Genomic DNA, 24,522 nt, shown 5'->3' with positions numbered 1-24,522 from the left:
TGGTGAATGTGAATGACTGCTCACTGACCCCTGAATCCAGACCCTGTTATGATGACCTGAGAGCTGTTTGAATCTTCAGACATGAGGAGATTTATGTTGTTTTTTTATCTTTAAGTCGGGGTAGAGCACAGAATAAGTGCACTAATGGTGTCTTGTGGCTGTTGTTGCAGCACTGTGTCATCCATCCTGGGCGCGTGGCTGGACCAGTACTCTGAGGACTTCTGGAGTCCTCCGAACTACGACTGTCTGCACCAGCTCTTGTCCTACCTTCACCTCCACCTCCCCGGCTCGGACCTGGAGCGCCGCGCCCGCAACCTTCTGGCCCACTTCCACCGCCGACAGCAGTGTGAGCCTGATCCTGATGGTATGAAGGCAGGACAGGAGAGGGACCACAGCGCAGGGACTCCAGACTATGAGGGCTCCCAGCAGAAAGTCAGAGGACAGAGAAGCTAGATTTAAGAACTTAAACATTTGTAACTCCACGTTTCATGTAGACTAAACAAACGTGAGGGCCAGAGACAGGATGAGATGTTGATGTGTTCAGGTCGAGCTCAGGTGGAGGCAGCTTTGTGAAGAGTGTGTTGTGTTTCCGTCTCCTCAGGGGAACACCTCGGCTGCCCTTTTGCTACCCAGGAAGAGAGCGGCTTCGAGGACGAGCTTCCTGCTTTTAGTTTCCTGTCGTTTGACCCCATCATGGTGGCCGAGCAGTTCACGCTCATGGACGCGGTGAGGATGTTTTCCTTCTGTTAGGCTGGTTTGTTTGGAAATCCTTTTTCCAGTGTGCATCTTTGGACTTCACTCTGATGACGATGTCTCCGTCCACCCAGGATCTGTTCAAGAAGGTGGTCCCCTACCACTGCCTCGGGGGCATTTGGTCTCAGCGGGACAAGAAGGGGAAGGAGCACCTGGCGCCCACCATCAGAGCCACGGTGGCCCAGTTCAACTCCGTCACCAACTGTGTCATCACCACCTGCCTGAGCAACCCGACGCTGAAGCCCAACCAGAGAGCCCGGCTGCTGGAGAGGTGGATAGACGTGGCTCGGGTGAGCGGCCGGCCCGTGTGCTTCACTGTGAGTTTATCTGAAGTGGTTTGAGTGTGTCTGACTCCGAGTGGTTTTTTGGATCCAGGAGTGTCGGATCTTGAAGAACTTCTCCTCACTGCGAGCCATCCTCTCCGCCCTGCAGTGCAATGCCATCCACCGCCTGAAGAGGACCTGGGAGGAAGTGTCGCGGTAGGTTGACGGTGTGTGGTGTAACAGCTGAAGGTCGTGACAGATGTTGTTTGTGACCTCTGCGTCTGCTTGCAGGGAAAGTTTCAGAACCTTCCGTGAGCTGTCTGAGATCTTCTCCGACGACAACAACTACTCCCTCAGCCGAGAGCTGCTGGTGAAGGTGGGTCAGGGTGGAGGCTACTCACACACACAGAGTAACGATGATCCACACCTTCCTCCTATAGTCATCCTCTCTCTCAGTGTGTGTGTGTGTGTGTGTGACTGTGTGCCGGTGAGGATGTATGGCTCGGTGACCCCTTCCCATCATGCACTTGTCACATGTAAACAGCTGCAGAGGAACATCCTGACGGGCACCTTGAACCGTCTTCCTCTGGATCCACATATATTAACATGTACAGCTGCTGTCATCGCTAGTGTCATTTATAGGGTTAAATGCAGAAACTGAACAGGAAAACAAGATGGCGGATCAGGTTCAGGGATTTGTTGGCGTTTAAAATACAATGGCGTGAGCGCCGTCACCTGCTTCTGACCTGAGCCCGGGGCCTCCGCTGAGGGAATCCCTGCTGCCGTCAGAGGGAGGAACCCTTTGGCAGGTGTAGATAACGGCTCTGATGTAAGAGAAGACATCAGGGCGTCGCCTGCTCGGCCCTCTATCTGCTCGGGCCAGGCTGCGCTCGCTCGGCTCGGCGGTCTCGGGTTTCACGGGGCTGCAGAAGGCCTCTCGGCGTTACATCACTCTGAGGAATGTGAGAGGAAACAGCAGCAGGAGGGGGCGGAGCTCTGCGAGGTTACACAGATGGTTTTGTTTCCTCTGAAATGACGGAGAAGCATCAGGAAGAAACGTTCGTGTTCATACTTTGTGGTGACAGAAGCAACCTTCATACACACGTAAAAAAAGAATGATGGTATGAACTCTGTGGACCTTGAACGCCTCCTCTCTGACACCCAGACCAGCTGCACGCAGCAGCTGCGCATGTTACGTAAAGCGACTGTCTTTCATCACTTTCACTCCTCAGGGTTAATGCAGCTCAGCCAGAGGGGAGTGTTGCATGATGCATGTGGAGGGGAAGGTTCAGGCTGAGGGGCTGCGAACAGACAGACCTGCCTCAGCATCTTATCCACAGTCCTGTCATCATCACTGTGAAGTCAGAGAATATCTGAGCCTTGTTGAAGCATCATAAACGTGTCGGTTCCTTCACTGAACACGTTGTTGTTGTTTTCGTGCAGGAGGGCACCTCCAAATTCGCCACTTTGGAAATTAACCCTAAACGAGCTCAGCGGAGACACCAGCAGCAGAGAGACCTGGTGAGAGCCTGTTTATTTGCACTACACTAACTAACACCTCCCTCTAGTGGCTGAAGGAGGCACTGCAGTCCGTCCGCTGCACAGCCTAATCGGTGTTTTGTCCTCCTCTGACCGTGCTCTGTGCACAGGGTGTGATGCAGGGGACCATCCCTTACCTGGGGACCTTCCTGACGGACCTGGTGATGATGGACACCGCCATGAAGGATTACACCGAGGTCAGACTGCTGCTTTTACTGACAGCATTTTGTTTTTATAGATATCATTTCTGACATGTTTGTGTTTTTTTTTTCAGGGCGGTTTGATCAACTTTGAGAAGAGACGAAAGGTCAGTCAAACGATCTTGATCAGGAATAATTTGTAAAACCTGAAAAACAGACATGGTTCATTCCTCTTTGCTCTTTGCAGGAGTTTGAGGTGATCGCTCAGATCAAGCTGCTGCAGCTGGCCTCCAACAACTACAGCTTCACTCAGGACAGCCACTTCAGAGAGTGGTTTGCAGGCGTGGAGAAGCTCAGCGAAGCAGAGAGGTCAGTCCGTCCTTCCTGCGGGTCTTCACTCTGAATGATGTGTGTGTCCTCGGTGAAACTGAGGGGTCTGATCGTCCACAGCGTTCAGCTCAGAAATGATTTTCCTCTGATTATTATTTTGATCCTGACCTTTGAACCTGTGTTTCGTGTAACGCTGACGCCTCCTCCTGCAGCTACAACCTGTCCTGTGAGATCGAGCCTCTGTCCGAGTCGGCCAGCAACACGCTCAGAGCCAAGAAGAACGGAGGAATAATGAAGCGCTGGAGCGAGTGAGTGTGGCGCCGAGCCCGTCCTGGCGAAGCAGGATCTGTTCATGTTTGGATCTGATTGTTTAAACTCCTCCCTCCTGTTGTTGTTGTGCTTCCAGCCGGCAGCTGACGGAGCCCGGCTCCAGCGGCGGCGCAGGCTCCCATTCGAAGTCCTTCGACCACTCGCACTACAGGCCGTACCAAGGAGGCGGGGGGGACAGCGGCGACGCTCTGAGCGTCACCTCCGTCAGCTCCAGTGGTTCAGACCTGGAGGACGTGAACGCCAGCTTCCTGTCAGACTCACCGGAGGGACACGAGAGAAAGGTGAAACACACAGACACCTTTTTATCAGCTCAGCTTGTCCCAGAAACAATCTGAGGACGAAACATCGCCTTCATACGAGCCCTCCCCTCCTCCCAGCCCTCCCCTCCTCCGAGCCCGTCCCGTCCTAATGAGCCCGTCCCGTCCTACCGAGCCCGCCCCCTCCTACCGAGACATTAAATACATGAAACCCACATCCGAACCTCAGTCACAGCGAGTCCTGAGTCCTTGTCTGGTTCCTTCACTTCAGAGGTCACATGTTACGGTACACGCTGCCTTCAGGCTGAGCCCACACATTGTGGTCTGACTGTGGAGTGTCTGTTCTTCTTTTTTTGTCCCTCTCCAGACGTCGACTCCCTCAGTCAAACTGACGGTCACAGCTCTGGGGAGAGAAGCTCCAGCAGCAGATGCCACATCAACGGTACCACGCTTTAAGGTTTTTATGTTCATTTAACACCTGCTCAGCTGTGACATTTAACTGTAGATCCTGGGTCCAGATTTTACATCTGAATGTGTTCTGATTATTGATTAGTTAGTGATATTTGGTAAAATAAAAGCAGCTTCACTGGATCCTACATTTCCCACAATGCAGCGTGATGTCTGTGAGGTTGAAGCCTCAGTGTTATTGACAGTGTACTGACTGATGACGCTCCCACTGCCCCCTTTAGTTCTGGGAGTGCACGTCCCTCTCGTCCTTGGACACCTCCGGGATGGGCTCCAGCTCCGGGTCAGCGTCCGGCTCCAGCAGTGCCTCCTCCTCCTCCGTCTCCTCCTCCACGCCGCTGTCGGCCTCCCGCTCGCACAAACGCTCGGTGTCGGCGGTGTCGAACTACTCGACCCTGTCGCTGCCGCTGTACAACCAGCAGGTGGACGACTGCTGCATCATCAGGGTCAGCCTGGACGTGGAGAACGGCAACATGTACAAGAGCATCTTGGTGAGCGGGGGGGGAGAGGGGCGTGGGAGTCATGTCGGACTTTTTAAAAGTAAAGCTAACCAGATGTTCTGTGTCACGGCTCAGGTGACGAGTCAAGACAAGACTCCGGTGGTCATCAGGAAGGCCATGATCAAACACAACCTGGAGCGGGAGAAGACGGAGGACTACGAGCTGATGCAGAAAATCTCCGAGGACAAAGGTGAAACCTTGATTCTTTATTCTGCAGTAACACGTGAGCCCCCAGCATGCAGCTGGGTTTAACAGTGAAACAGCCGGTGGTTGGTTTCCTGTCGGCTAACATGATGTTTCCCTCTCCTTCCTCGTCCCGCAGAGCTTCGGATCCCGGACAACGCCAACGTCTTCTACGCCATGAACTCCACTGCCAACTACGACTTTGTGCTGAAGAAGCGGGGCTTGGCCCGGCCGGTGCGGGCCAAGAACGTGGCCAGTTCCACGCTGCCGCGCATGAAACAGAAGGGACTGAAAATCGCTAAAGGGATTTTCTGAGGAAAGACTCCCCACTTCCTGCCTCCTCTGCGCCTCCTCTCTGGCCTCCCCTCCTCAGAGGAAACGTCTCTGTTTGGGTCTGCTGGAGGCGGGCCGACCTGGAGACTCTGGGTTTTGTTTCGGACAAAGGCTGCGATGCCAGAGGGGTGAGTGAGGATCAGCAGGAAGCAGGGAGCACCTTAGCACTTAGTGACGGCGTCACCGGGACCCTCTGAGGTCGGGGGACACGCCTCCGCCTGCGCCGGGCTCCGCTCGGACTCATGAGCCTCCGCTCGGTGTGAAGTTTCACACCTGACTGTGCGAAAGCCTTCCCCGGTCCATTACCTTTGGTTTACAGCTGTTTACATCCCAACATCACGCGGTCGGCTCTTAAAGGTTTTCGTTGAAGCCTCTTCGGGATTTTTGCACCTTCGATAAAACACTTTTTTACCCCCGCAGCCTTCGCCCTGTATTATACTCCTCCGTCTTCATGCACGCGCCCTCTTGGCACGGAGTGAACATTAACAGACTGTACGACACCACAGTGAAGAACACAGGAGTGTGTGTGTGTGTGTGTGTGTGTGTGCGTGTGTGTGTGAGCGTTACGTGCCAGGTGTTTGTATTTTTTCAGGGAGCTTTAGCTGTGAGCGTGCCGCCGCTGCCCTCGCCGCCTTCGCCGCCTGGCCCCGGGCTCGCTGATGTCACCTAAAGGTTGGGCTCTAAGCTCAGTTTGAGCAGCGGTGCCCTGAACTCTTCACACTTCTGAATGCTGCCATGTGACAAACAGATGTGGTGTGAAACCCAGTGTGCACACAGCCATGAATCACCTTTTTCTTTTGTATTAATGAATGGGAACCGCTACACGGCGAAGGACAGGGGAGCCGAAACAGAACACACAGCTGGGTGTGGTGTAAATATCAGTCAACACCATCTGTGCAGTATAAGGACCATGAGATTTTGTTAATAGCTGTTTTTTTTTGTACATTTGTTTGCATCTCTCTGCTCTGACATGGTGCTGCTGAAGAAGCCGTTTAAGCTCTGACCACCAGCCTCCATGTTGGAATCTGTCCTCAGTGGCAGGTTAACTGAATATATTTATAATTTTGGATGAAAAAAAATGAGATGTAGTTCAATTTAGCCCCAAAAATAACAAACAGTGAGTCCTTCCAGTGATCATCCCACTGATGTTTGGGACCCTGCCACTGTGGCTTCCAACATGGCGGCTCACCCTTCATATCCATCAGTAACCACTTCCCAAATGTGCCATGACGGCCTGTGCGCTGCAGATTTATCCTGCAGAAGGTTAGCGGCTGTGACAGCAGAGTCCATCCACAGAGGTGTGGGTGTCTGTCCTGATACAGAAAGCCTCCGTCAGCCGGTGAATGTGGAGTTCTGTGATGGTGGCGCCTGAGGGAACAAACTCTTCTTCTCTGCTCTGCGTGACCCTTTCCTGACCGTCTCTTTAAAGGGAAAATCCAACCTGAAACACAAACTTTCGGTGAAGCACTTAGTGACGTCACGGTTAAAGCACACACACACACACACACACACACAGGGCTCTGCACTCACTGTTAAACTGACCACTAGTTACACGCTGTGCTGCACTGTCCACAGATGCAGATTTAACCTCAAAGTCTCCATCTTTTCACACACTAACACCCTCTTAGTTGTAGCTGGCAGGTGGCACCGGCTGTAGCATGCTAGCTAATGAAGCTAACATGAGATTTGGTGAGAACACTGACATTAATATGCACTCATTCCAGTCATTATGACAGAGCTGCTAGCGTTAGCCTGCACTGCTGTACTCCTGTGGGTACACATGGTAGTTAGCAGTGCATGCTAATGGTAGAACTCCATTGCACAGCATTCTGGGAAATGCAGGAAAGTGGCCTCACCAAACTGAATATTGACGACTGAACGTCGGCGGTTGGATTTTTCCTCTCGTAGCTCCAACAAAACACTAATGAGTTCTCCGCTCTGCTCTGCGTCGCCTTCTGTTGTTTCATCTGCATGAAGTTCAGAATTATCTTAACGAAGCCCCCCCCCCCACCACCACCACCACTCAAAAAAAACTGCAGAAGCAATATGGAGACGAGCAGCAGGGGGCGCCGCCGCCGCCCGGCTGCCGTGGATGTCGTGCTGCTGTAGCGTGAAATCCTTCGGCTGTTGATCACTGTGACCTTTGACCCTCTCACTCCGCCTGCGTCATGTCAAGCACTGTGAGCTAATTTGAGCCCCCCCCCCCCCCCCCCCTCCTTTCGTGGTGTTGTAGTGAACATCCGCCCGCACCTTTGCTCATGCTGGTGAGCGGTGAAGGCGACAGGCTTAACCCTCCATGTGCCAAAAATCACACAACAGGAAAGGTGGATCTGAACGCAGCAGAAGAAAACACGTGTTTACTGTCGTTGGACTGTTTTTAAGAATTAAAAAAAAAAAAAAAAAAAAGGCAAGAACGCTGTGGAAAAAATGTGGAGCCGTGTTCCTGTGGAGAATTTAGACCAAGAAACTTGAAGCGGACATTCGTCCTGAGCTGCAGGTGAAGCTGGTGCAGAACTGATCCTCCAGCCAAACTCTGAATGTGAGCTGATGTCTGAGGACTCACTGAATGTTCCCGTACATTTCCTCTCACCTGTGTGACGCAGCGCTGCAGGTGTGTCTGCGTCGGCTCGGCTCTGTTCGGTTGGAGCGTTGGCTGGTGATGATGATGATGATGATGTGTGTGTTTCTGCAGCAGCTCCACCTCTCGGGTGTCGTTGTCGTCGTGTGTGTTTCCTGAACGTTGGGATGACCTTTCTGACCTCGGGAGCGTTTGATGTGATGGACCGGTCTGTGTGTCGTCGTAGCCCGTGTTGAACAATGACGTGACTTTTTGTGATTTGACCTGATTCTGTGCGAGTTTGAACAAAAAAAAAAAAAAAAAAAGGCTGCGTTTACAACAAGAAAAAAAAAAACCCGAACTGGAAACCAGCTGGCGTGGTGTGTGTACGTTTGATTTCGTTTTTGTCGCCCTGCTCTGTGCTCGGGTGCCATTTCCCATTTTAACAAAAGGATCCAGAACTTTTTCTAACTGCAGTTTCTTCATTTGACTTTTTTTCCCCTGAAGAAGACAGAAACCTGTGTAGAAGACTAAACCTGTCCCTGACGATGTCTTTGTTTATTTATTGATTTGTATATAGAGAATTTTGTTTTGCATTGTACATTCTCTCCTTTCTTGGTTATAGATTAATATATTCATGTATATACAAATAAACATTAAGTTTATAAAAGTAAAAGGACTTTGTGTCGTCGTCTCATCACGGAGAGAGGCGATGAAGAGGCTGCAGTCGTCATAGCAACCACAGGATGCTCATCCGAAACAAACATGTCAGCTCGTTTAAAAGAGAGTTTAGCCTGTTCACGCACTCACACACACACACACACACACTCGGAATAGCTTGAAAAAAAAAAAACGCACAAAACCCTCAAGTCAAACAAAATGAACCAAAAAGACCACGCTTGTCCAGCAGGGGGCAGTGTGTAGCGGTCACTGAAGGCGCCATTGATAAAACTCACTGCGGTGTCTGTGTCGGTTCATGGCAGCATAGAACCGACACACTCTGCAGCACTACTGTACACAACAAACAACACACAATAACACGTCACAGACAGAAAGGGACACACAGAGGACACGGTCTGTGGAGTCACTGTGTGTGTGTGTGTGTGTGTGTGTGTGTGTGTGTGTGTGTGTGTGTGTGTGTGTGTGTCTTAAACTGTCAAGTTGAGGCACCGGTCCTGCTGGTCTCGCTGCAGCAGGTAAAGCAGGTCAACCCAGTACGGACTGAATGGAGAGAGAGAGACCGTGTGTGTGTGTGTGTGTGTGTGTGTGTGTGTGTGTGTGTGTGTGTGTGTGTGTGTATACGCCGCAGCAGCAGACCTGTGTGAAGTTAAACAAAGAAACACAGGCTTAGACCGGAAGTGAGGTTCACTCAAGTAAAAGACTTATGTTTCCACTTAAATTTAAGAGGTGGGCCATGAACTCGTGTTCATTCTTTTATGTATTTTATCATATAATCAGTGTTGTCTCTCTCACACAAACAAAACACTGCGGTTGTCTTGTGCATGATTTTAAATTAATTATTGATTGAAATCTGTGGATGCGTTATAGTCATTTCCAAGAGTTTATTTTGAGGCAACTCTTCCTGGAGTCCAGTCGCCTCGATTTAAATGACGTATGATGATTGATGTAGTTGATTCAAAGTGAATTAGAAAAAAAAACACAATAAAAATACAAATATTGTTAAATTCCCACGATAATATAGATATTGAGATACAACATCATACAAGTAAAAGCACGATTAGACTAATAGACACATGCTGAAAATAAAAATAAAATAAAATAAAAAAGAATTTACAGGGAAGCTTTTACTTTGAAAGCCACTACCGGAAGTGCCCCGTTCTTCTTCTACGGCGCTTGCCGGCGGCAGAGGGAGGGGGAGCGGGCACTGCGGTGATAAACAAACACACGCAGCAGAGTCGTCCGCGCCGTGACAGCTCCAGCTCAGTTTCAGAGAGGCTGACCCGCTTCACGAACCGAACTTTGACAGCCAGACCCGGGTTAAGAACCAGGACTTTATCCGGTATAAGGGGAGGATTTCAGGCAGCTCCCCCCCCCACCTCCCCTCCTCCTTCCCGCGGAGTCGGCTTATGTGACACATTAACGTCCCGGCGGCGAAGAAACATGACGGAGCTGAGGAAGCGAGGCGGAGCAGACCCGGACAGCACCGACAACATCAGCGACAAGGTAACGAGCGGCTGGAAAACACTCCATTATTCGACCTTGCCCTCAAAACTAGTTCGGCCGGTTGCTGTCACAGAGCTAGCCGGTGCTAGCTGCGCTGTCAGGTTAGCAGGGGGTGCTACATAAGCTAGTTAGTTAGCCCCGCTGGCTCCGGTCCGGTAATCCTGCAGCGACACGGTGACACAGAGAAAAGCCTGGACCTGTTCGAGGAGCGATGCTCACGTCCTCATCAGCGCTGACGGCATTTTTCACGCTGTCATCACGAAGTGAAGTCATCAGAGGCAGCTGCTGGAGGTCCTGCTGGAAAAGTTGGACCAGGACGAATAAACAGGAAGAAGCTGGAGAGGAAAAAACACAAGAGAATTGTTTTATGATCCACGGCTGCACCAAAAGATCCAACACATCCTGTCAGCTAGTGTTTGTGTTATTTATAGAATGTATATTATTATAAAACCTGCAGCTCAGCTGTTGAATGACTGAACTGATCATGTCTGCAAAACAAAGCTTCTCCCTTTACTCCTCCAGAGCTTCCAGAAATGACCACAGAGAAGACACATGTCTGCAGCCAGGAATCATAATTTATCTGCTGACACAGAGCGAGGAGTGTCAGGAGGAAGAGCAGCAGCCGTCCAGCTTCTTTATTATTTAGTCATAAAGATTCTGGATCATTGATTATCTGTCATTTGATATAAAACACCAAACAGACACACTGTCTTCTGTGACGGTTTAGAAGCTAATAGCTGTCTGTGTCCGGTCTGTCTGTGTCCGGTCTGTCTGTGTCCGGTCTGTCTGTGTCCTGGTTTCGGTGCAGCGTGCAGATTTAGATCATGAAGTCATCTGTCAGTGTGACTCCTTCATGTTGCTCCTTCTTGTGCAACCAAGAGCAGCGCTGCTGGTCAGGAGATCCCTGTCCCTCAGGAGGGACCCTCACTGATCACATGATGTCCACCGTTATATGTATATTGTGACAGGTGCTCGGCTGAGTGTGTTTACACTTTGGTTACTCTCGTTTGTCCTCGCCTCCTTCAGAGGCTGCGTTCTTGGCGAGTTGTTGCCTTCAGCTGTCCCCAGAAAACGGTCAACACAAGAGACACATAAGACCTAAACTCCCACTGAGGGTGGACACACTGAACCCCGGGCAGCCAGACTCTGTTTACAGCTGCAGCAGTGGGAAATCTTTTTAACTGTGAAGACAAACACACTTACATGTCAAGTGTCTTTGATGGTGGAAAAGTCAATTATTTGGACACTTATTGGTGGACATAAGCCTCTATTGGTGAGACAAAGCAGTGAGAGGTCCAGGGATCAGCAGATACCTGAGGACACGTGCAGGCTTTAACGAAGAGGAAGGTGAAGCTTCACAGAGTCGGGATCAGGCCACGCAGAGGAGGAAGGAGATACGAGAGGCTCAGGACATGGTGATACACTGTGTGTTGTTACTCTCGGTGTGTCCCTTGACTATATGTGGTCAGGCACAGACACACACAGGACCGTCCCTCTGCTCTTATCTTTGGATGGTGTTTACCAACGTAGAAGGAGAACGTGCACAAATTCACCTCTGCACCACCATGTTGATGGAGTCGGATGGTCTGATGGGTGGTGTGTTCCCATTTGACATCATGATAAATGGTTAAAGTGTCAAAATACAGGATTCAGAGCAGAAGGGACGGACTTCAGGCCCCCTCAGAGCGAACCCTGTCAGCTAGCAGTTAAACTGAGGAGGACAGAAAGAGAAATAAAACTTCAAATGTGTGCGTCCCCTCTTTATCAGCCTGTTTTTCCAGCTTCAGTGTGCCGCTGTGGTGGGTTCATGATGAGTCAGCCATGTGTACGTCTGGTTTTGGAGGTTAAAGGATCAGTTTGCTGTTCCACACGCCCTGCAGCCGCACAAACACCTGATCACACTGTGGATGTCACCTACACACGGTTATATAAAACTAAACTGACTTCGCCTCACATTGTTGCTGTGCCGCCATTGTCCTCCATTGTGTTGCTGGGACAGTTGGCTGGTGAAGACGCCCCTTGTGACCTTGGTGGGCTGTCAGATGGCCAGCTGGTAGTCCATGAAGCGGAGCGGCGGCGGTGGCATCAGGCCGTTACACGCTCTGCTGGTCACAGCTTAGTTCTGCACAGACCTTGTAGAAATGAGCTTCACGTTGTGGCTCTGCAGCTCGACACTTTTGTGTTATATGAAACTGACTCTTCCACCATTTGTTTATGTAGCGAAAGGAATTCATGAAATGAGGAAACACGCCTCCACCTGAAGCTTCAGTTCACAGAGGAGGCGGCGTGGCCTCAGCTTAACACCATTTAAACAGAAACATCAATAAAACATGCAACAAACAGCTCCCAGATCCCTGTCCTCACAGACTGTTAGCATCCAGTGTGAGGCAGCGGCAAAGACACTGTCCATGTTCCTCTGCTTCACGTTCGGCTCGTTGTGGATTTGCACTTTTCTCTGAATTCTTTCTGAATTTGCTTCACATTAAGCAGCTAGCAGAGCGGAGAGCAAACAGATTCTCCTCCTGAAGGACTGGTGGCCTGAAATATGACAGTTTGCTCGAGCAGCTCGTCACACATCCTGTCAGCTAGTGTTTGTGTTATTTATAGAATGTATATTATTATAAAACCTGCAGCTCAGCTGTTGAATGACTGAACTGATCATGTCTGCAAAACAAAGCTTCTCCCTTTACTCCTCCAGAGCTTCCAGAAATGACCACAGAGAAGACACATGTCTGCAGCCAGGAATCATAATTTATCTGCTGACACAGAGCGAGGAGTGTCAGGAGGAAGAGCAGCAGCCGTCCAGCTTCTTTATTATTTAGTCATAAAGATTCTGGATCATTGATTATCTGTCATTTGATATAAAACACCAAACAGACACACTGTCTTCTGTGACGGTTTAGAAGCTAATAGCTGTTTGTGTCCGGTCTGTTTGTGTCCGGTCTGTCTGTGTCCGGCAGCGGCAAAGACACTGTCCATGTTCCTCTGCTTCACGTTCGGCTCGTTGTGGATTTGCACTTTTCTCTGAATTCTTTCTGAATTTGCTTCACATTAAGCAGCTAGCAGAGCGGAGAGCAAACAGATTCTCCTCCTGAAGGACTGGTGGCCTGAAATATGACAGTTTGCTCGAGCAGCTCGTCACCTGTTCTCCCATATGATCCCCTCCTCCCATCCTCGTCCCCCCTTTTCTGCAGCAAAGGCATTAATAGCCAGGAGGAGGAGGAGGAGGAGGAGGAGGAGGACGACAGCAGAGGTGAGCTGAGCTGCAAGGACAGTCACACTGCTGCTGCTGCTGCTGCTGCTGCTGCTGTCACAGACTTCAGAGAAACATGGCCGACCTGTACAAAGTGAATTTGCGGCCGGCGGCTCTGTTTGTGTTTACTGGTGCTGATTGGAGGTGCTCAGGGAGCAGGATTAGTCTGACCCAGGAGCTCCAGTTGGATCGGTATCACAGGGATCTGCTGGATTGTTTGAAGGGTTTGACAGTGCAGTGGTTACACAGCAGTTAGCATAGTTTGCCATATTAACAGAGGATTAACTGTGTTTGACAGTTTAATTAACATTCGCTCGGCTCGGGCCGTGATGTCGGAGCCCCGCTGCATGTGACACGTCTGTGGGCCTGAAGTGAAGCTCTGAACAGAGCTCAGGCCTGTGTTATGTTACTGAACTGTGTCGGCTGCACCCAGATGATCCAACCATCTCATCAGATTCTGAGTGAAGTTAGTTTTATAAATTCAGCAGAAGGAAAAGGTTCTTTTTCAGGACGGTACTCGCTCTGATGGTCAATGTTCACATATCATTAGTTTCATAATAAACACCCGGTTATCTTCAACAGCTTATCTGTCCGGTCCCTCCTTTAAGTCCTCCATTGTTCTACAGTCTATAAAATCCATACGTTTGTTAAATATTAAATACATACGCACACCTCTCTGTAGGCTTTGCATCGTGCACTCAGTCCTGATGATGTTACTGAGCCCCACAGACACTCACAAGTCTTCTTAAGACCTATTTTTTCAAATTTGACTCTGCTGCCACTGCTCCGTCTCTGTGCCTGGGGCGTATTGACTCTATATATGCATCTTAAAATAATCCAGATTCAGTGCTGTAGTTGCTGTTGGTTGTGTGTGTTCAGACCAGTCGGAGGTGTGATGTCTCTCTTCTCTCTTCTGCTGCTGCATGTTGAGTTTCATTCATGCTGATTCACTTCATGTCCCGGCGGAGCTGTTCAGTCTAGTTAAGCAGCTGCAGCACATGCAGCATTTATCATCCTTCTGTGTGTTTTTGAGCAGAACCCTGCAGCGTTCCTCCGTCTCAGCCTGCAGGCATCAACGTTTCCTCATTAAAACCTGAGCAGGAATCGACACTTACACATCTTCTCTCCTCCAACTCGGCTGACCTTCCTCCTCCTCCTCCTCACCACCAGCCTGCTTCCACCTTCAGGCCTTTTTCTCAGCTAATGACACGTCTGGCTAAGTTCAGAAACCAAAAAAAGCTCTCTGATTTAACCCCCGCTGACCGTATTTAGCAGTGTTTCAGTAAAAGTGACCATGAAAGGCAAAAAAAAAAACCTGCAGGAGCTTCAGCGAGTGTTTCCACTATCAGATCCCAGGATGTGTGAGCAGGCTTTAAAAATAGCCTCTTTAAGGAGGACACATGTCTGTGCTCTGCTCTTTGTTACATGAGAGAGGGGTTAACTCAAGGGCAAAGGTGTTGCTGTTAATTTCCAGCATGTCACTTCGCTGACTTATTAATGATGTTCGGGTGTTAGAATTTACATCCTGCTAATGCTGCAAAATCTGAGGATAAGATCATGTTCTCTGGGTTAAAATCAAGCTGCTAATCTGACTTTTTTATCTTGATTTGTTTCTTTATTTGTTCACTCGGGGAAATGCGGTTTTAAACACCGCCCTCTCTCCTACATTCTCCTCGTCTATGTCAGCGTGCAACAAGTAAACATGTTTGTGTTTAGAGGCTGAGTGGCTCATTGAGTTTAAATCCAGATTAAAGATTCAGTATCACCAATAAAGAGGTTTGCCTCCCACGCTGCCGCCTGTCAGCACCATGTGTAAGGTTTCAGCTCCGGTATCCACGTGAGGTTTAAATCAGACTTTCCCCCTGTAAAGACATTTTCAGGTTTATGTTGCATTAAAAAAAGGGAAATTAATGGTTAAAAAACGGCTCATGATTCTCACACTGTCCCTGTTTGGTGGTGTAAGAGTTAACTTGTTGAGGGTGAGTCTGTGGTTTACAAAGAAAAACAGAAACAGACCTACTTGAACCCCAGCCAGGCTCTTCTCCTCCTCTCAGGTGAGAGGCTAAAGGCTGGCCTAATTTAGCCGCCGTCTGCTCGTCAGTTATTTGTTTCCCTCTCTGTGTCTCATTGTAACACCGAGCGGCTAAGTTTTTCATATCTGTTATCATCGTGTGTTTCCTCCACTTGGCTGCCTGTCAGGTGAGGATTCTGTTTCACGTCTGTGTTTGAATATCTCCGCTGTTTAGGAGGCTGATGGTGACGACAGGCTGGGCCTGTCAGGCGACGCGGAGGGAGAAGGTGACGGTGACTCCAAAGCAGACACTCCAGATGTTCCTCTCTCCGCAGCAGACACAGACAACACTCCACAATGCCTGAACAAAGCTCTGGAGGGGCTGCCGCCCAGGTACACACTGCTCACACACAAACACTCACATGAGAGATCAGGACATGACCCTGTAGCTCGATCCTCCTGTTCGATGGAGGTCTGATAACAGCACCGTGGCTTTTGGATGAAGCGAAGACGCCGGTGGTCATAATATGGCTGTAACAGTCTTCCTGTCCTGGTGTGACCCCTGCTGAGTGATTGATTATTTTTGTGGTATGCATGTGAGTTAATTCAGATCATAACCTGAGGAGGGGTTTGAACATGGAGCTGAGCGTGAATTGGCTGCTAATCACTGCTCACCTGGTAGAGTCCAGCACTTTGTACACAAATGAGCGTGGAGTGGAGGGTGTGACCAGTGACTGACAGGCGGGTCACAGGGCTTAAAGGCTCACTAGAAGGAAAGCACTAATCCCTGCAGGCTGCAGAGAGAGAGAGAGAGGCGAGGAGAGGGGGATGGGAAGGAAGGAGGAACAGGAGGAGGAAAGAACTTACCAGAGAGAGAACAGATGGAGGATAGGTGGAGGAGCAGGTGAATGGACTGACAGCAGAGAAGGAGCAGTAGGTGTGGAGGTGGTTTGTGTGAGAGGGAGAGTGTGTGTGTGTGTGTGAGCACTCAGTGCAGCAGCAGCTTTTTTCATGATGCAGCTGTTTTTCTCCTCCATTCATGCAGCAGGCGCTCGGCCCTCTCGTGCAGCTTTGAGCCGTTTCCTCTCCTTTGTTTTGCTCCCGGGCAGCAGGCAGTGCAGCAGAGTGTACACAAACACTGTGAAAACACTCCACAGGCCTCACACAGCAGCACCGACGGTGGCACGGCGTGGGCTGTGCTGCAGACACGTTCATCTGTGAGAGCGTTTCTGAATGTGGAGTCCATGTTCCACAGACGCACAGTCAATCTACAGGGTCGCACATATGTAAAAAAACAGAGCGTTCACATGCAGGCAGATGACCTCTGACCCCCACAGACACACCAGACTGCATCAATATGTGTTTGTATGCATCAGTTAAACCTGTAAACATGTGTCCAACCTCCACCACAGATGGAAGAACTACTGGATACGAGGAGTTTTGTCTTTAGCCATGATTTCAGGCTTCTTCCTGATCATCTACATGGGACCCGTCACCCTCATATTAGTGGTAAGTCACACAGTTCTCATGCTTTTCTTTGTATTAACAGAGATCTGAGTCTGTTTCTCACGGGTGATCTTTACTGTTGTGTCACCTGACGTAGGTCATGACTGTGCAAATCAAGTGTTTCCAAGAAATCATCACCATCGGCTACAGAGTCTACCATTCCTACGAGCTGCCCTGGTTCAGGACACTGAGCTGGTGAGGAGGACGGAGTTCACAGTGAACAGCAGACACTGTATAACAAGCAGAGGTTTACACTCACAGGATCACTGCTGCAGGACAGCACATATACACTGGTGGAGGTTCTTTCACACAGAGTTTAAATGTCCTTAGACTCTGTATGCAGGGAAGAAAGTCTCAGTTATCAGATAGAAATCAGGTCAAATGCATTACTCAGTCCTTAAAATATACGATGTAACAGGAAGTACTGAAGCTCCATGTTGCCTCACAGTGGCTAAAATGTTTGCCGTTGCTTGGTTACATCACCGGGTACTCCACCTCCATCCTTCAGATTTTAATTGATCATTATTGGGGCATCCATGTCGAGTGTGTGAGTGGTTCAGCTGGGTCTATAAAGCCCTCACATTCCAGGGACAGATCTGTCAGGATGAATGAATTGGAGGCCCCTAAAACTCTCCCACTACCGATCAGATAGCTTCAGATGATTACCTGCTCGGGTGAAGACCACTGTTTTGTAGTATACAGTATAATGCTGGCTGTGTGTGTGTCAGACACCCACGTACCCCCACGGCTCCTGTTTTTGCAAACGCTTTGCATGCACACCCACGGGATGCCGCAGCAGCAGCAGCAGCAGCAGCGGATCTGTGGGGCCAGGAGCAAAGATCACTGCCATGCTGGAAGTAAATGCTCACTGAAACCTGCCCCTTTCACCAAGGCCACCCCTCATAACAACCCCTCACACACACACACACACACAGAGTGTGAGCTGGTGGGGAAACACTGTTAGACTGTGGCCCACACATCTAGCAGCAGAGCAGAGTTCACACAGCATGGCACATTCCCAGCTACAGCAGACAGAAACACAAACAGCGTGACCACAACATCCACGACTGAAAGCATAAAAACACACACACCACGTGTCCTCTCCCTGTGCTTCAGGTACTTCCTTATCTGTGTCAACTACTTCTTCTACGGTGAGACTGTCGCCGATTACTTCGGGGCCCTGGTGCAGAGGGAGGAACCTCTGCAGTTCCTGGCTCGTTATCACCGCTTCATCTCCTTCGCTCTGTACCTCGCAGGTGAGTCTCGCCCTGAAGACGGCGGCGCTGCCGTATCCTAGGCAACACGCACGCTCTTTGGCCCTTCGGCCTCCACTCACGTTTTCTGAACAGGGCGGATTAGGTTTCAGCAGACGCGTGGGTGTGTGTTTGTACAGTAGGGTTGAGTTACATATTTAACATTTCTAACAGAAACAAAAAGGCCCCGAGGGAGACGTGTGTTAAAGGTCTGATTTGACCACAGACCCGTAGTGACTGTGTCCTCTCTGTGTTTTTCTGCTGTCCTTCTTAACACTGATAGGATTTATTGCTGCTGTGAAATGCAGCCGGATGTGCCATAAAAACTCAAACACTGAGCTTATCAGTACTCCTGTTGTACTAATGATTCACATGCACTATGTGCAGAAAGAATCCGTCAGTGCTCTCTCACACACTGACACACGTTTCCCTGAAGAATGGAGCCGTGGTGCCGCTCCATCATCAGCTTCTCACTGAGAGGCACCACGTGAACACTCGGCGTGCTGCATCCCTGTGGATAAACCTGTGTTCTCTGTGAGGTTAGGCCGAACAGGAAGTGCAGCATACAAGAGGGGATTGATCATTTTGTGGCCTGAGGTACGCACAGAGTCCGGTGGTCAAGTTGGTGCACAGCAGGGCTCCAGAAGAGAAGAGGGAGTAGTCTGAGGGAGTCATAAGAACGTTTAAATCCACATTTCTGGGTGAATACTGTCTGTTCACAGGCAGCGCTGACTTTAAAGAAGCAGAAACAGAAACAGTGCACGGCGTCAGGTCCTCCCTCAGGCCACAGACTTATCAATCACAACTTGTGAATGTTGTCAGGTCTGATTTTAGCAACTTGACAGTGTCAAATATAACCATAGACACACACACACACACACAGACACACACACACAGACAGACACACACAGACAGACACACACAGACACACACACACAGACACACACACACAGACAGACACACACAGACAGACACACACAGACAGACACACACAGACACACACACACAGACACACACACACAGACAGACACACACAGACAGACACACACAGACACACACACACACAGACACACACACACAGACACAGACACACACAGACACACACACAGACTCACAGACAGACACACACACACAGAGACACACACACAGACACACACACACAGAGACACACACACACACACACAGACACATACACACAGACACACACACACAGACACACACAGAGACACACACACACACAGACACATACACACACAGACACACACACACAGACACACACACAGAGACACACACACAGACACACACACACAGAGACACACACACAGACACACACACACACACACACAGACACACACGTGTTATGCAGTATGTAATATTTGACTGTTCTCCTGAGGTCACCACTGACAGCATGTTGTTTACTCTTTCGCAGGTTTCTGCATGTTTGTGCTGAGTTTAGTGAAGAAACATTACCGCCTGCAGTTTTACATGGTGTGTATCAGCCAAGTAACCTCCTCCTTACTGCACCTCCACCCACCGCTTCAGACCTCTGCTGTTCCTCTGAGGAGGAAACTTCTGGAAACTTTGCATGTTGCCACTGCAGACGTCTGTTTAGACACCAGAGCTCTGTTGTAGTCCGCTCTGCTTTTTAATCATTACTCACAGACGACCTTCTTCTTTTGTTCTTCTTCCTCTTCTTCTTCTCCTGCTCCTTCTTCTTCTTCTTCTCCTGCTTCTTTTGCTCTTTCTTCTTCTTCTTCCTCTTCTCCTCCTCCTGCTCCTTCTTCTTCTTCTTCACTTTTTTCATGTGTCTGCTTTGCCTGCTCACCTCCACCTTTTATTGGACCAAACACATCTGAATTTTCTTTTATTTTCTTGTTGTGTTACAAACAAATTAATGTTAAACTTTTAATATTTGAGTTACTATACTGCCTGTCTTTTTAAACTTCCTGTTTGAATACCACCCTCAGCCCAGTGTCCGGCTGCCGCCTGCTCCTTTGTTGTGCTGATGTGTTTCGCTCATCCTCCCGCTCACGTCCTCCGTCGTCTCTCTCTCTTTGTATGATTCCACTGAATTCTGACGCACATTCCGGTGCAGTGACACTGTGGTGTTTGTCTTTGTGTTTGCCATTCCAGTTTGCTTGGACCCATGTGACCCTGTTGATTGTGGTAACTCAGTCCCACCTTGTCATTCAGAACCTGTTTGATGGAATGATCTGGTAAGCAGGATGCAGACAGACCGGGGGAACCTGTCCTTGTTCTTGTCGTTATGTGTGTGTGTGTGTGGTGCTCTTTGTAAGTTTGATTAATGCAGTGTTAAGATTCTCATAAATGAGGCAGATTCTGTTTTTATTTGTTAAATTAAAACTACAGAGCAGCACGTGTAATTCATCCTCCTTGTCGTGGCGGCTGTCTCTCATCACAGCAGGACTTCCTGTGTTTCAGGTTCATTGTGCCCATCTCCATCGTGATCTGCAATGACATCATGGCCTATCTGTTCGGCTTCTTCTTTGGGAGGACTCCCCTCATCAAGGTCAGTCGGTCATGGTCTCATTCTGATCTCAGTCTTGTTTACTGACAGTTGTTGGAGATGCACTTTATCTGCTAAGATAATCTTACATGTGAGCAGGGCTCAAAGCTAGACATGTGCTAATCAATACCCCTCCTGATAAACTGAACAGAAACCTCTTAGTCCACAGAGAAATGAATCAGGGTGACTGTGGGATCACACACTCACACAGAACCCTCTCAGTGTTGTATTTTGTGGTGAGGCTGCTGTGAAAGACGTCCTCTGTGTGTCTGTCCCTGCAGCTCTCTCCCAAGAAGACCTGGGAGGGCTTCATCGGCGGCTTCTTCTCCACCGTGGTCTTCGGCTTCATTGTGAGTTCGCTTCAGTTGTGTTCACATGCTCTGATGATCCAGAAACCTGCGTGTGTTTGTTTACCAGTGCTGTGTCTGCTTTGTCTGCCCCCCTCAGCTGGCCTACCTCCTGTCTCAGTTCCAGTACTTCGTGTGTCCCGTTGGCTTCAACAGCGACACAAACAGCTTCACCATAGAATGCGAGCCGTCGGACATCTTTGTGATGCAGGAGTACACTCTCCCCGCCATGCTACAGAACACACTGAGATGGGTAAGGCTCCACTTTGAAACGATTTGCATCCACACCGTTTAAATATTTAAGTGACACCGAGTGGAGAGCTCACGCACCGCGTGCAGGGTAACAGACGGACAAACGGGGCAAGACGGACAGAGTGTGTGTAATCAGAGGGTTAATTACTTCTTATTATATAGATCATGGTAAGTGGATGATTACACATCTTTGTCCTCTGCTGACAGGTGGTTAAGAAGTTAATAAAAGTCTTCTTGTCTCTCTTTTTTAGAAAACCGTGAACCTGTACCCCTTCCAGATCCACAGCATCTTCCTCTCGTCCTTCGGCTCTCTTATTGGACCATTCGGTGGCTTCTTTGCCAGCGGCTTCAAGCGAGCCTTCAAAATAAAAGTAAAGAGCTTCTTAGTTTCTCCTTTGATGACAAAGCTAATAGCACAGGTCTGCTTGTAAAGCTCTGCAGCATTCGCCCTGCAGGCTGGTCTTTATGTGTTAGTCCACTGACTGTCTCAGCTCAGACGTCCTGCTCTCTGCTCCCCCCTTCAGGACTTTGCCAGCACTATCCCAGGCCACGGCGGCATCATGGACCGCTTCGACTGTCAGTACCTGATGGCCACCTTCACACACGTCTATATAGCCAGCTTCGTCAGGTAAGAGGAGGTGATCAGCAGTGAGAGTCTTTAAGGCTTTATTTGCCTGTAGCTGGAGACAGCCTCAGTTTCTTCCTCCTCAGGGACCTGAAGAGGACTCGATGTTTGTTTGTTGGGTCTGTGTGGGTCTGTCGAACTTCTGGATTCTGTCTTTACGGTGGTGACGTTTTGAATGTGTGTCCCGCAGGGGGCCGAACCCCAGCAAGGTTCTGCAGCAGCTGATGATGCTTCAGCCTGAGCAGCAGCTCAGCATCTTCCACACGCTGCACTCCCGCCTGAGAGAGAGGGGCATGCTGCCGCCCGCCGCCGCCGCCGCCCAGGCCGAGTGAGGGGCCGCCAGCTTCACACAGTGATGACCGCACAGTGTTTGAAAAGTTTGTGTAAGCATGTACACACACACACACACACACTCAGACACACACACCTGCAGCATGGCTGTATGTGTGACCCCAGCCCTCTGTCAGAGCGCCCATCGTCATCCTGTCTATTTATTCAACTCACTTTGACCCTGAGGCGTCTTTTCAGACAACAAGGAACAACCTCAGAGGAAAACACACAAAACAAGAAAAACAGTCTTTGTTTCTTTCTCCTTGGACTGCAACCGCAACAAAATGAGGAGCACGAGGACAAAATGTCTCACTGAAGTGACTCTAAAGCACACAGCTCTCGTGTGAACGTGCAGTTTCACTGTGGACGGCCATTATTGCACTGATCTGAAAAAAAAAACGGACTAAAGAAGCTCTTACCAGCAGAAACTGGGCCCGGAGCGCTGGGCATGCGGACCTGAGCTCCAGCAGACTCTGTTTTCTAGACTTTCTGCTCTGTTTCATGGACGCAGCATCACAAAAAACAAGCAGCATGAATGCAGCTAAAAGCATCATCTTTATTCTCCACAGTCACATAGTCAACGGTTAGCTTTCAGACTACATCCAAAATAACTCGCACAATAAGTAGTGGATCCTGATCGTACGCATGAACGTAGAGCATCGTCCGCACTCAGCACTGAGATCAATGTAATGTACATAAAATACTGAAGATATTTAGCTGAACAAATACTTAATATATAACCACGTATGTGACCTGCTGTGGGGGGGAAATGATATGCAAAAAAAATGACAATAAGTCATGTGTAGCTTCAGCATGACAGTAGATTTTAACAGGTAGTGATGTAGGTTTGATCTGCTGCTTACTTAGAGGGAGACGTTTTATTAAAGATACAAGAGTTTAAAGGAGGCATGTGGGAAATGTGCTCATTGGTTTTTGTGGAGTCAGGCTTAGCTTAGCATTAAGTCATGAAGTAATTAGCACGCTAGAGATTGAAAATAGGCTTAAAGGGTTAAACTTTATGTAAAGTTGTGTTTAAAACCTCAAATTATTGTTTATAGATCTCTTAAACACGTCAGGGGTGTGTGTGTGTCTGTGTGTCTGTCTGTGTGTGGCTGTGTGTGTCTGTGTGTGTATGTGTCTGTGTGTGTGTCTGTGTGGGTCTGTGTGTGTGTCTGTGTGTGTGTATGTGTCTGTGTGTGTCTGTGTGTGTATGTGTGTGTCTGTGTGTGTGTGTGTGTTTGTGTGTGGGTGTCTGTGTGTCTGTGTGTGCATGTGTGTGTGTGTGTATGTGTCTGTGTGTCTGTGTGTGTGTCTGTGTGTGTGTCTGTGTGTGTCTGTGTGTGCATGTGTGTGCATGTGTGTGTCTGTGTGTCTGTGTGTGTCTGTGTGTGTCTGTGTGTGTCTGTGTGTGTCCAGGCTCTGCGGAGCGACATTAAAGGGCCGCTGTGTTTGTCAGCGGGGTCGTATGAGGCTCTCTTATCTGCAGTCGGTTACGGGGAAATGAAAACATGACATCATTCAGTTTGAAGCTGCCAGACTCCACTGACACAACAACAGAAGCTTCCAGCTCACAGGACTTCGCTCTGCCTTCTGTGATGGGTTTTAAACACCTTGACACCAAAATCAAACATGTAGGCGGCGGCTGTGTGAGGAGCACAGACTGCAGCGCTCCTTAAACACCACATTATGAAGAAGGCACAGGCTCTGATTGGCTGTTGACTGAGACCTGCTAATAAAACAACAATCGATTCATTTTCACAGAAACCAATGAGCTCATTATGTGCAGCTGTTCCTTTAAAAACATGTCAGTGCTTCCATGTTTTGTTGTAACCAGTGGTTTTAGTTGCACTGTGCAGTGGTGGGGGTGGGAGGGGTGGGGTAAGTTTTGAATGTAGTTTGCAATATAATAACAGGTTATCAATGATAACACAAGGTTTGATTAGCTGTAGAGTTTATATACGGTTCAGTGTGTGTGTGTGTGTGTGTGTGTGTGTGTGTGTGTGTGTGTGTTCGTACACTCTGCACACACACATCTGTACGGAGGAGGTTTTATTAGCAATATTATGAATATTATGCAAGTTGGAGTTTGATTCCTCAGAAGAAGGCGGGGTGATTCACAGGAGGTCTGCGGCACCTCCGGTGATCCATCAGGCTGCTGAGAGATGTTTACCAAAGCACTGTCTGATCAATACTGATTTCCTTCTGTCTGTGCGTCAGTGTCGCCTCTTTCTGAGGTCTGTCTGGATTCATGTTGTCTTTGGTTGTTCCCCTCACTTTAAGTGAAGCTGGGCGGGTTTTTGGGACCAGCTGTACTGTACTGTATAGAACACACACACACACACACACTGCTGTGTCACAGGCTTCACTCTCACCTGCATGATGAACACAGACACACACAGTGTTACATCTGCCATCTGACCAAAAACAGGAAGTCTGTTAAATCACGTCCTTAGAGCATTTTTACAGTGTGGAGTGTGTCACTGGACAAATCAGAGCATTAAAATGTCTTCAAAGTGCCTTTTAAATATTTAAACATTTTATTATGACCTAAATTATAATTGATTATTTGTCTGTAACGTAAATC

The 24,522-nt window shown here is 49.0% G+C and overlaps 2 protein-coding genes across 10 annotated transcripts in view; both read left to right on the top strand.

The window, feature by feature from the left end:
• LOC114440849 (ral guanine nucleotide dissociation stimulator-like) overlaps nt 1-8,012 on the top strand; it is a 31,276-nt gene extending 23,264 nt beyond the window's left edge. For 6 of the 9 annotated variants that reach the window (XM_028413417.1, XM_028413416.1, XM_028413420.1 and 3 more), the window contains exons 4-18: nt 171-364; nt 602-726; nt 828-1,043; nt 1,129-1,232; nt 1,308-1,392; nt 2,460-2,537; nt 2,666-2,752; nt 2,830-2,862; nt 2,943-3,064; nt 3,238-3,333; nt 3,432-3,636; nt 3,980-4,069; nt 4,302-4,568; nt 4,653-4,767; nt 4,900-8,012. In XM_028413417.1, coding sequence (XP_028269218.1) covers nt 171-364; nt 602-726; nt 828-1,043; nt 1,129-1,232; nt 1,308-1,392; nt 2,460-2,537; nt 2,666-2,752; nt 2,830-2,862; nt 2,943-3,064; nt 3,238-3,333; nt 3,432-3,636; nt 3,980-4,069; nt 4,302-4,568; nt 4,653-4,767; nt 4,900-5,075 — 1,993 coding nt within the window. In that variant the 3' untranslated portion in view covers nt 5,076-8,012. The remainder of the gene's footprint in view (nt 1-170; nt 365-601; nt 727-827; nt 1,044-1,128; nt 1,233-1,307; nt 1,393-2,459; nt 2,538-2,665; nt 2,753-2,829; nt 2,863-2,942; nt 3,065-3,237; nt 3,334-3,431; nt 3,637-3,979; nt 4,070-4,301; nt 4,569-4,652; nt 4,768-4,899) is intronic. The other 3 variants (XM_028413415.1, XM_028413414.1, XM_028413418.1) reach the window with 3 other exon arrangements.
• Nucleotides 8,013-9,504: 1,492 nt separating this feature from the next.
• Nucleotides 9,505-22,337, top strand: cds1 (CDP-diacylglycerol synthase (phosphatidate cytidylyltransferase) 1). The gene is made up of 13 exons (XM_028413203.1): nt 9,505-9,834; nt 15,334-15,491; nt 16,511-16,607; nt 16,702-16,799; nt 17,721-17,860; nt 19,287-19,345; nt 19,991-20,073; nt 20,300-20,387; nt 20,666-20,734; nt 20,832-20,984; nt 21,235-21,354; nt 21,508-21,611; nt 21,799-22,337. The coding sequence occupies exons 1-13, from the start codon at nt 9,772-9,774 to the stop codon at nt 21,938-21,940; spliced, it is 1,374 nt and encodes a 457-aa protein (XP_028269004.1). The 5' UTR covers nt 9,505-9,771; the 3' UTR covers nt 21,941-22,337.
• The last annotated feature ends 2,185 nt before the right edge of the window (nt 22,338-24,522 follow it).

This window comes from Parambassis ranga, chromosome 9 (genome assembly GCF_900634625.1).
Source record: "Parambassis ranga chromosome 9, fParRan2.1, whole genome shotgun sequence".
Taxonomy (NCBI): Eukaryota; Metazoa; Chordata; class Actinopteri; family Ambassidae; genus Parambassis; species Parambassis ranga.
The sequence above is the reverse complement of the archived record's forward strand: the minus strand, read 5'-3'. Positions and strand labels throughout refer to the sequence as shown.